Source organism: Chaetodon auriga, chromosome 2, assembly GCF_051107435.1.
Source record: "Chaetodon auriga isolate fChaAug3 chromosome 2, fChaAug3.hap1, whole genome shotgun sequence".
Classification (NCBI taxonomy): Eukaryota; Metazoa; Chordata; class Actinopteri; order Chaetodontiformes; family Chaetodontidae; genus Chaetodon; species Chaetodon auriga.
This window is the reverse complement of record NC_135075.1, coordinates 16,639,958-16,651,073: the sequence shown is the minus strand read 5'-3', so window position 1 is coordinate 16,651,073 and position 11,116 is coordinate 16,639,958. Positions and strand designations below refer to the sequence as shown.

The 11,116-nt window shown below is 44.2% G+C and overlaps 2 protein-coding genes across 4 annotated transcripts; one reads left to right on the top strand and one right to left on the bottom strand.

Moving 5' to 3' along the window:
- The first annotated feature begins 980 nt into the window (after positions 1 to 980).
- Positions 981 to 8,198, top strand: qrich1 (glutamine-rich 1). 3 transcript variants are annotated; one of them, XM_076758285.1, is made up of 12 exons: positions 981 to 1,513; positions 2,221 to 2,480; positions 2,590 to 2,664; positions 3,436 to 3,573; positions 3,665 to 4,606; positions 5,062 to 5,221; positions 5,465 to 5,619; positions 5,707 to 5,821; positions 6,302 to 6,410; positions 6,509 to 6,660; positions 6,761 to 6,851; positions 6,940 to 8,198. In XM_076758285.1, the coding sequence occupies exons 2-12, from the start codon at positions 2,232 to 2,234 to the stop codon at positions 7,127 to 7,129; spliced, it is 2,376 nt and encodes a 791-aa protein (XP_076614400.1). In that variant the 5' UTR covers positions 981 to 1,513; positions 2,221 to 2,231; the 3' UTR covers positions 7,130 to 8,198. The 3 variants fall into 3 exon arrangements, with proteins under 3 accessions (XP_076614400.1, XP_076614408.1, XP_076614416.1); XM_076758301.1 differs by having other exon boundaries at positions 1,378 to 1,513; positions 2,596 to 2,664; XM_076758293.1 differs by having other exon boundaries at positions 995 to 2,480.
- rpusd4 (RNA pseudouridine synthase D4) lies at positions 8,144 to 10,857 on the bottom strand. Its single transcript, XM_076758314.1, has 6 exons — positions 10,370 to 10,857; positions 9,870 to 10,077; positions 9,683 to 9,776; positions 9,382 to 9,532; positions 9,207 to 9,304; positions 8,144 to 8,552 (listed from the first exon to the last, which is right to left on the bottom strand). Exons 1-6 carry the CDS (start codon positions 10,770 to 10,772, stop codon positions 8,349 to 8,351), a joined length of 1,158 nt encoding a protein of 385 aa, XP_076614429.1. The 5' UTR covers positions 10,773 to 10,857; the 3' UTR covers positions 8,144 to 8,348.
- Between the last annotated feature and the right edge of the window lie 259 nt (positions 10,858 to 11,116).

The following is an 11,116-nucleotide window of genomic DNA, read 5'->3' as shown; positions in this document are numbered from 1 at the left end:
CAACTAACCTACTAATTGCTCTGAAAAGCATGTATATGTGAGGGCTTATGCCAAACATGACATGACACGTGGACAGTAGATGTTATGCATACTGCATGGTTACTGCATGATCTTTAGGGCAAATTATAAGATGCTTTGTCAGTGGTGTGTAAACAATATTATTTAAGAAAAAATATGAATCTACATGTATAAATACCACCACCACTTCCACCAGAGCCCTTGCAGAATCCCAGTCTGCAGTGAGTGTGGGAATTAACTCCTTCTTGTTCAGTATGAAGAGGACATAGCCTATGCACACAGTACATCTGTGATGGTCCACCTTAAGATGGGCGAGAGGCAGTTTGTTGTGGAGCGAACAGGGGGAGGCCCTCAGTAGCACATGCCTGGCTCTTTAAGGCAGACTGGGGAAGTTAGGTCCTGTTAAAGGTACATGCATTCAAATGTGTACCAGGCATCATCAGAATATCCTGGGAAACATTTTAACAGTGCTTCAGTTCATACATATATATGTGCCAATTTTAAATGATTGAACCTGGAGCTTGGTACCCAAAATCCAGCAGTGCGGAGTCAAGAGTAACATGAGTAGGTGGTCTGACAATATGGTCCATTTACTAGCTTTTTCAAGGGCTTTCAACCACATCACATATATATTTGGACCTATAGAGAGCACCGTGAGGCCAATAAACAACCAAATTCAGCAACAAAATGACATGCACTTGACATGAGGTTATTTATTTCTAAAGAATAGCCTAGAATGATTGCTTTGCATTCAGAATTAATCGATAGACCAATTTGATTGCTTACTTATGAGTACATATTTACCACTTTTGTTATTTCCCCTCTCTGCTTTTCAGTGCCAGATAATAAAGAAAATAGTTGCTCAATAAAACTGTGTGTACAGATAAATTGCCCAGTATTCATCTGGAGAATTTTTCCTCGACAAATGACCGTGCCTGCATGTCTTATGTGAATCTCATTTCAGTTTTCATTTCTCAGTTTTAGGGAGCCCACACAGCGCTGCAGGTCTCAGTGTCAGGATGGCAACTCTTTTGAACAGGATACCGCGGCAGGCCGTCGCCTGACAGAGCAGTCTGGAGAGGAGCCGCGTTGTTTTCGGGGCCTATACTTCCGTCATTTTATATCGCACTGGATAAACACAGTGGAGGGGGTTTTCTGCGTGTAGCCGTCTGCTGTAGGCTGTAGTAATACCGATCGCGATTCAGCTGGATAAATAAATCAGTGTTTTGCTGGAGCTGGGAAACTTATTTCACACCGAAGCCTGCCTGGATCTCACCCTGAAATAAGCAGACGTCAGACGTCGCCTGCTCGTTGCTGCTGTTAATTTTTTTTTATCGCAATCTAATCACAGCATTGTTTGCGGGATTACACTGCCGCTACATGCACTATGTAGCCAAGTGAATGGCATGCTGGTGGTAGCTGTTAGACGTTTATCGGCTTTTTAGTTTTAAACACCGTGCCTTGGCGGAAAGGAGAGGATTTCGTTTTATTTAAGGTAGCATGACAGGATCCAGAGCCATCGAGCTAGCTAGCTAGCATTAGCACAGCGATTAGCTAGCGTCATGTTATTGTAATGGGTGGACTGCTGCTTTAATGTTTGTTATCCTCTCGGCAAAATATGTAACTTAAATGCATAATTACAGTAGCAATCACAATGGTATTCGACCGTGTTGAATACAGCCAGCGGTTGCTAGCCAGCTAACTATCCATATGGGCTATGGCAACACAGTGCCTTGCTAATTGTGCGAAGCTAGCATGCTAACCACGTAGACACTATTATTAGACAGTCACTACATAAAGTCAGGCAAACACATAGTTACATATCTTGAGAAACATTTCACCAAAATTGTCTTTCATAGTATAACAATTTGGACTCAGCTGTGAGCTATATTTGACTAATGTTCAAGTTAGTAGAAAAGGTTGATTGAAGCGTAGCACAGTCATTGTATTACGAGCCAACATGCACTTTGTCCCGTGTGCTTACTATGTTATTCCAACGTCCGTCTGCTGAACTAGCAGTGGTTTTAAATGACATTAGCTCAGTATGTCGTGCTTATACAGTTCAATGCAAGTAAACCACTGCCCAGTTTTCATTAGAATACTCTCCATGATAGAAGCCTGTGCTTTCACTACACCCCATAGTTAATGTGAGGTGTTTAAGGACTTGCTTAGATGTTTGAAAATGTGTTCTCGTCTTTCCAGGTCAACTGACGATGAATGAGCAGGAGAGTGGGGTGGTCTCCTTTGATGAGTATGTGCGGCAGAAGGCCCGCACTGTGCCTCAGCACAGGATGAAGGAGTTCCTGGAGTCTCTTGCCAAGGGCCCAGAGGTGCTGCAGGAGTTCAGCCAGCAGGGAGGGGCGGCCACCACCACAGCCATGGTGTACCAGCAGCAGGGCTCCAACTGCATCTACACAGACAGCACTGAGGTGGCCGGCTCTCTCTTGGAGCTGGCTTGTCCGGTAAGAGCAGTCGTCTTTTTTTTGTTATGAATGTTCAATGATATTATCAATAGTTTTTCAGTGTGGTGCAATCTGCTGCACTTCATGTGTGAACATGTTTTATGGGCAGGTACAGGTGACGTCGGCAGACATTTCACCTCATCTGTCGGTGCATCAAGAGTCTGAACAGCAACTTCAAGTGCAGGTTAGTGCATATGTCAATGTCAGTTTCTTGTACTATGACATACTGTGTTAAAATTGCACAAGACAGATGTGGCTGGCCAGGTCCAGAAACACTGTCATTACTCACTGTCAAGAGGAAAACAAATGAGAAGGCAGTGTGGTGTTTGAGTGGCTGGGATAAATGGTTTTAGTTGTTAAATAGCTTTGTTCTGTCAGCTATGATACTTGCACCTACTTACCATTGAGAAAGAGATGAGGAATTGTTTACAAATTCAATTCAAAGTGTTAGATTTTTCTCACTTTTAAGTCTTGCCATTCTACTGTACATATGTTCATAGTGCAAGTAAGATGATCTAGTACTGACGCCTTCAGGTAACTCCAAATCCACAGTTTTAAAAGTGATTCTAATACCAATAGTGTGCATTCTTTCTCTAGGGCAAGTTTCCTTATTAATCCATTCAGTAACACATTAATTCAAGCCTATATTAATTTCCCCGTGGTCATTACCCTCCCTGGCTACACATTAAAGCTGGATCATTCATTCACCTTCTCTCTCCTGCTGCACTCGTGTCCTTAAATGTATTAATATGACTAAAGCCCATTATGGAAAATTCCATGACAGACAAGTTCTCTACGGTGGATTTTCACTTCAACAACAAAAGATCCAGTTCTGTAACAAATGTAACTCTGTGGAGAAGATATGGTTTGTTTGGCACATTCCCCTGATTCACTATGACGTGTAAACTGTTTGCGCTGCTCTTTATTTACTTTTCATTCTCTCCCTCTGTGCCAGGTTCAGATTCAGGAGCAGCAGGGCCAGGCAGTCGGCCAGGTTCTTCAGGTGGCCTCCCCCTCTCAGCAGGACCTGCAGGGAATCTCAGCAGCTCAGCTTGTCCAGCAGGGAGAGCTCACAGAGGAGCAGCAGCAGCAGGTACAGGATTTATTTAAGCAGTTACACATATCAAGTGCGTCCATGTGATGCGTTGTTGCTGGTTTGTGACTGTGTCAGCTGTGTTCCACAGATTCAAGCACAATTGGTTGCAGCTGTAGCTGGAGGACAACAAATCCAGTTGTCAAGTGGCCAACAAATCCAGTTACAAGGAACACAGCATATTCAGTTGCCAGGGGGCCAGCAAATTCAACTTCAGGCAGGCCAACAGATTCAACTACAGGGTGGCCAGCAGATTCAATTACAGGGTGGCCAACAGATTCAATTACAGGGTGGCCAACAGATTCAACTACAGAGTGGCCAGCAGATTCAACTACAGGGTAGCCAGCAGATTCAGCTACAGGGTGGCCAACAAATTCAGCTGCAAGGTGGCCAACAGATCCAGATCCAGACCATAGAGGCGATGTCTCCTTCGCACCAACAGGACTCTCTGAAGGAGGCAGAGAGGAGGTCCGCTGTCTCTACTGTTGTCCAACCAGCCAAGAAGCGTAAGGTGGATGTCCCTCTAGCTGTGTCGTATGCCGTTACACCGGGCCAGCAGGTGGCCACTGTTCTTGCCATCCCTCAAGGGCAGCAGCAAAGCTACGTGTCCCTACGACCAGATTTGCTCACTGTCGACAGCGCTCAACTGTACAGCACTACAGGAACAATCACAGGTCCCACAGGTGAGACCTGGACCATCCCTGTGTACTCCACTCCACAGCAGCAGGGTGTAACTCACATTGCCATACCTCAGGAGTCATACAACACAGTGCAAGTTACCACCACCAATGGTAAGGACAAAATGTCCCCCAGCACCTCCTCAACTTCTGCGGATGTGCAGTCTGCCTCCGCTGGGACACAGGAAGAAATAGTACAAACCCTGTTCCCAGCCCAGTTTATGAACGGGAACATTCACATCCCTGTGGCAGTGCAGACTGTAGGCGGGACTTACAACACTACACAGTCGGTACACATATGGGACCCAAATCAACAGCAGGGCCATGGTGAAGAGGAACAGCAGCTCCATCTGCAGGTTCGAACAGACTTTTTCCTTACAGCCATACTGTAGAGCCAAATCAGTATAGGTTGAACTAAGTGTATCCTGTGCTCAATGCATAGCTCAATGCATACATTTATTTTTTAAAAAATAATCTTAAAATCAATCTTAATGCTGTGATAAGAATAACAAAATGTGGCATACATGCATGAAAGAAATACTAAGAACAATACCTGCAATCTGCCAGTTTTTGCCAAATCTACCAAAAAAGCTGCTGATTGTTTGAAACCTTGCAAAAACATCTTTGTGTTAGACAAAGTTTAAAAAATCCCCAGTTCTGTTTGTTTTTTCTGGTCTTGAAAAATCACATGCGAATCATTACTACTCAATTATACAATTATCAGCATGTGACGATTAATATGTGTTTTGTCCTCGCTGCCTTCTTTCCCAGAAAGCATTCACTGTGACATTTTTACTTTGGTCTTGTGCAGGGTCACACAGAGACGGAGGCTCATGCTGAACCACCCACAGAGATTCTGGTTCCTGTCTGTCTAAAGCCCGAGGAAGGCCTGGAGGTCTGGCGCTTGTGGGCCAAGCGAAAAAACGAGGAGCTGAACAAGCAAGAAAAGACAACACTTGCACCTATTGGCCGTAAGTCAACTAACAACTGTTTGAACACACGCTGATGTGTCACATTTGTCAAACACTGATATCTACTTACTTAAACCACTGGAAGCTATAAAAGTGAAGTTTTGTTCTGATTCCTGATGTGATATTAGCTCCTCATGTAGTACCACTGAACAACTTTCATTCTGCTTGAAACAGAGAAATAAGTAAACGTGACAGCACTAATAAAAACTTAACCTCTGCTCGTCTCTCTGTGGCCGTATCCAGGTCGTCAGCCCCTGCGTTTTCAAGAAGACTTGGTGTCCAGTGCCGTAGCTGAGCTAAACTTGGGTCTTTCCCTGATGACGCAGGAGGCGCGAGGATCAGACGAAGAACAATTCACATCCGATGTTCTATATTATGTTTTCTTGTGTATACAAAAGGTTAGTATCCCTGGGCTTTAATTGTGTTTCGTGTCAAAAGGCTGTCTGAGCTACTTGAAGCCTTAACCTGTGCATTTCTTCTTGTAGTATCTCTGCGAAAATGGACGTGTGGATGATATTTTCTCTGATCCGTATTACACACGTTTTTGTGAGAGTCTACACAAAATCCTGGACGGTTGGAAACCCAGTGTCCATCCTTTAGGTAAGCGAGAGTTAGTGTTCATTTTGTTAACAAAAACTACTAAATATGTTTATCGTCAACTTTTATGAGAACTTTTATGGCTTATGAGAAACAAACGAGGTGATGTGTGGACCTGTTTTTGTTACAATGAGGCTGAGAAAAAAAACAAAATCATGGTTTCATCAGAAGGGAGGCGGTGTGGCCATAAAATAGCTGGTAAGAATACCACAAACCTGAAGAGACACATTTAAGTTAACCACGAAGACTCTAAGGTAGTTCAGTGAAATGTCAGGTTTTTGTTCTGTTTTGCTTTTAAACTACATCAAGCCAACCAGAAAGGCGCTAGTGTTACATTATGTAGGCTGTGTTGGCGAGACTAGACTGAGTGAAACACAGGACCAAGACTAATTGAAAATAGCTGACAAAATGAACATTAGAGAGAATCAACATTAACAGTTAAACTGTAGTATGGAAAGAGTAACTCGTGTGTTTTTGTCTTAGGTTACATCATTCCAAGTCACGTGACAGAGGAGATGCTGTGGGAGTGTAAACAGCTTGGTGCACATTCACCAGCCACATTGCTCACAACTCTAATGTATTTCAACACTAAGTGAGTAACCGCGTCAGCGCTGAATGACCTGAATCTGTTCTGTTTAATCACACAAGACGCGTATTTCTAGATATATTTAAAATATGTCTTTGTCACAGGCATTTCCGCCTGACGACACCTGAACAGCACCTGAAAGTAGCTTTCACCAAGGTCCTAAGAAACACGAGGAAGAACCCCGCTAATGCCAAGGACAAAGCAACCAGTATCCGCCTTCTCAAAGGACAAGGTCCACACAGCGTGGGACAGAAAGGTGCTCAACACAGTTAGCCTCACGCTCAAGCCTTGCTATGAATCGCAGCCTTTGACAGCACAAATTGCCATGCTGACCTACTGTGTGATGTCTATTTCAGGAACAGATGAAATGTATGAAGAGCAGGTGGAGGATCCTGAAAATCCTCTTCGCTGCCCCATCAAACTTTATGACTTTTACCTCTTCAAATGGTGAGTGACACTCCATCACACAAATCCTGTGTAACTGGACAATTCTTAAGCACATGCCCACAAAAAAAACCCCCTTTTTCTTCTCCAGCCCTCAAAGCGTAAAGGGACGCAATGACGCATACTACATGACTCCAGAGCCCGTCGTTGCGCCCAACAGTCCGATGTGGTACTCGTCTCAGCCCCTCACGAGTCAGCAGGTGGAGCACATGCTGGCCCGCATCATCGTGGTCCGAGAGATCCAGGAGATCATCAGTGCCAGTCCAGACAACATGAGCTAAACTGGGAGGACTGGCTGGACTCATGGGAACTAGCTCTCCAGTCACTGACTGTTGACTATGCAGTATCCATCCTGACTCGATAAACCTCAACGACCATCTCAAATCAAACGGAACAGCTTCTGAAACAATCATCTCTCTCTGCGAGGAGTGTATCATGACTGCGAAGATGTTTTTTCTCCTCTTACATTTTCTGTTTTCTGCTGATGCGGTGGACTGTTCTTTCTCTTGTCTACCTTTGTAAGCCATGGCCTCTGTAACCTTTGAAAGGGCAAGTAAGGGAGGCTTAAGTCTCACCACTGCTGGACTGTGATTGACCTCCTGGGCTGCTGCCCTCTGAGCTCACCAGAGGTGGTAAATGTTCCTGTAAGTCAGTCTTATCAGTATGATATGAGGATATTTAACCCTTCACCACTTAACCTCAGACCTTTAACCACGTCTTACTTCTCTTCAAAGCCCCACTATGACACATCTTACTGGACAATTACAGGGACCACTACCCACAGCTTTTTCTTTTGTACACCAACTGCATTTTGGATCATGTATGGATATATTTCAAAGCTGAAGAACTTGTGCCTGTTTTTTCAAAATGACGTTATAATTTATGCTTGTGGATCATTGAGTGAGCTGAACCTCAGATATTCACAAGGTTAAGTGCTATATTGTAGTCATTCAGGAGATTGGAAACATTGTTCTCAGGTCAAAGCTAGTGATTGAAACACCCATCAAGGATATTTGCCAACTTACTCCTGTATGTATAGTAGGTTATTAAACAGGATGTGCAGATAGAAGCATCTTTGTTTAGCTAGCACAGTGTTAATCCTTGTATCAAAAGTCATGTCAAGCAACTCAGAAATGAAAAGTATTTAGTGCTGCGTTGTCTGTGGAAATGTTGACATTTGAAATAAGGATTAGTTGTGGGCCTTTTTCAGCACGACTTGTCACACCAACAGCATCCATAGCCTAGCGGTGCCTCCCTTGAGACGACATGTACATTTGGACATAGACAAAAACAGTTGTGATACAGTTCTGCTTCATTTGTTTATTACTAAAATGAGTGTAAAGCACTGTACAGTCATGTTCCACACAGCCTCTTCTGTGCTTGATCATTTTACCGAACCTCACAATCATCCAGCCTGATATAATTTAATATAAAAAGGTGCACATGACACATTGTTGGATCACAAAGAATTTAACCAAAAAAAAAAAAGCAAAGAGTGCATTATTTAGAGTCCTCTTTATCAGGAAGACTTAACTGCAGTCGAGTCAGTGTTTGCGTGAAGTATTTAGGCAGAGGGCAGGACACATCGATGTCAGCGTGACTGGTTCCCGTTAGCGTCAGCTGTCGAGCGAGCAAATGAAGAGGGACGTACCGGATCTTGCTCTGTTCCAGTCCAAGCTTTCCCAGCACACGTTCCGGTAATTTCTGTGCACCCAAATGGAACACATTTGTGGTTTTTATAGTACATAACACATACTAATGACAGAAAACTGCACTTCCTCAACTGTCAAATCAGTGTGTCTTCTACAAATGGAGGTGAGGGATCATCATCGCTGCACAGGGCAGCAGGCTGGATATTTAACAGGCGTACATTCAACACCTGTAGCTCTACACCAAAGTGACAAAGCAGTCCTTAACACTGATCTGTAGAAGCCCTTTTTATGTATTCTTTACCATCAAGCAGCTGTACTTTCAATAAAACAAATCTCAGTTTTATTAGGCAATATTTTTTCCAGGGATCGTTCAAGGAAGTGCAGGGATGAACACAAGCCAAGCATCAGGAGTATCCACCAATCAAAGTACAGCTCTAACACCTGGATATGTCTCGGTTTTCCCTGCTATGATCCAAAAGCAGCTAATAATATGCCACTCTTTCTTGCTTAAGGGACATGTGCTGCTTGTTAGTGTTATGAGGCTGATGTTCTACCGGCATTCATCACTTGTTGTGGAACATTAGTGCCAGGCATGCTACTCACAATCTGCATGTTTCAGTAAAGCATGAGTAGCACGCTGTTAGTGCCGCTCCCTTCATCATGTACCACTTTTTAAAACGTTCAAAAAATTGTGAACATGCTGTACCTGAGGTGCCAGTTTGTTCCAGTGCGAATATTTGTGGTCACCAAGAATGGGGCATGACAGAGCAAGCGCCATGTGAACCCTCAGCTGGTGCTTCACTCCTGTGGACACAAGAAAGTAGAAAATGTGATATGGGAGCTATTTCCTGTGACAGAAAAAAAAAAAAAAGTTTTCTTACCAGTAAAAGGCTGCAGCTCCACGAGGCTGCAACCACTGCTGCTGTCCAAGACTCTGTACTTGGTCACTGCGGGATGGGCCTGCCGACGGGCACGGACTTTGGTCATACCATCGCCTGCATCGTTCATCTTGAACAGAGGACTTAGAGCCATCTTAAATTAAAAAAAAGAGGTTTGAGACAACAAAGTTAATCACTGACTAGTTATTTACTTGAAGCGCTGAAAAGAAAGACGTTTGCATTTGTAAAGTTCAAAGCAGAGCAGGTTTGCTATTGATACTGATGACAGCAGAGGAAGAGACACCTTGTAGTGTGGCTGAGGGCCTGTGACCTCTCTCTCTATGATGGGAATATCAATCACTCCTTCAGACGGCACAGGTACACCAACTGTGACGGCCCTGAGGAAGAAAAGTGAATACATTAACTGCAGAAGCACAATCCGTCACTCCCTCTTTTCAGCCCATATTCTACTCCCCCATACTGTACCTTACCAGTACTTTCTCTGCACTTGGTTATTTCTGTGAAGGTTGAGTATGTGTTCCAGTACTTCCTCCCTCCTGGCCAGCAGGAAAGCGCCTGTTATCTCCTTTTCTAATCCCAGACAAGGGAGCAACGGAGATTCAGACTTGACCTTCATCCCAGCCATTAATTTGGAGAGAACAGGAAGCACAGAGGAGATGGACGTAGCCCCAGAGTCACCTGAGGGACAGGGACACAAATGTTCATGTACTCACTTATCCCAATACTACAATGTACACAGTCACCATCACTGGAATAGAGACCTACCACTGCATCAGCAATTCATCAGATATGCAAAAAGAAATTAAGCTCTACAACCTAAGGTTCAACTAGCTGATTAATCGGCTAATTGTTTCTGCTCTGAAGAAATTACCATACATTATTTTTTCTAACAATATCTCAGACGTCCCTTGAAATCTGGAGCACAGACTGTCTCTTACTGTACTCAGCATGCCGGCACCTGCTGCTTTACCTTGGACAGGGATACCGTACGGTTTGTTGAGCACAACTACATCTTTGTCCTGGTACAGGATGCTTCTGTGGAGGTGTTTGGCCAGCACGTTGGGGTGGACATTTTGAAGCTGCTGACTGAACCGTTTCAGATCCGCCACCCTCTTCTGCTGAGCGGACACCGGAGGCGTTTCCGCCGGTGGCTTCGTCCCCTCCCGCTGGATCTTACGGGCCAGGTCTATCGCTCTCAGCCTGGGTCTCTCTCCCGAGTCCGGAGCGTGTTTTTCGGTGGTGGTCTGGCTCCGGCTGAGGGACGGTGCTGCCCCCGAGCACCTGCGGCAGTTTGTCCCTGGTTTGATCCGAAGAAGGACGGTGTTCAGGCCGGACATCCAGTCACCGCAGGTTATTCTTCTACAGCTGTTCATTGTGGAGTGTGGTGAGTTGACATTAGCTTGTTATAAACACATGCCTGTTCCCCATTCAACTACTTCCGGGTTGCACCTTTCAGAATAAAAGCGTGCAAACTTTATTTTCCACACAAATAACAGGCAAAAAATACAAAAATATTATATAGTTTAATAATTTAATAGTGATTTTTGGGGGGTGTGAACCTAGATCCATGCAGTCAGACAAGTGATATGTCTAGACTCGTGGCAGTTACAAATTGAATTAAACATTACAGAGAAATTGGCTGCACTTTTTGCTCATATAACAATTTAGTCGCACCGAGCCACTGAAAAAAACACGCTTTCACCAAAAAGGATAAAAC

Coding starts and splice junctions, on each gene's coding strand:
- qrich1 (XM_076758285.1), top strand. CDS start 2,232: ATGAATGAGCAGGAGAGTGGGGTGGTCTCCTTTGATGAGTATGTGCGG. Junction 2,665..3,435: donor AACAGCAACTTCAAGTGCAG/GTTAGTGCATAT, acceptor CCTCTGTGCCAG/GTTCAGATTCAGGAGCAGCA. Junction 6,852..6,939: donor GACTTTTACCTCTTCAAATG/GTGAGTGACACT, acceptor TTTCTTCTCCAG/CCCTCAAAGCGTAAAGGGAC.
- rpusd4 (XM_076758314.1), bottom strand. CDS start 10,772: ATGAACAGCTGTAGAAGAATAACCTGCGGTGACTGGATGTCCGGCCTG. Junction 10,078..10,369: donor GTACGGTATCCCTGTCCAAG/GTAAAGCAGCAG, acceptor CCTGTCCCTCAG/GTGACTCTGGGGCTACGTCC. Junction 9,777..9,869: donor CAAGTGCAGAGAAAGTACTG/GTAAGGTACAGT, acceptor TTTCTTCCTCAG/GGCCGTCACAGTTGGTGTAC.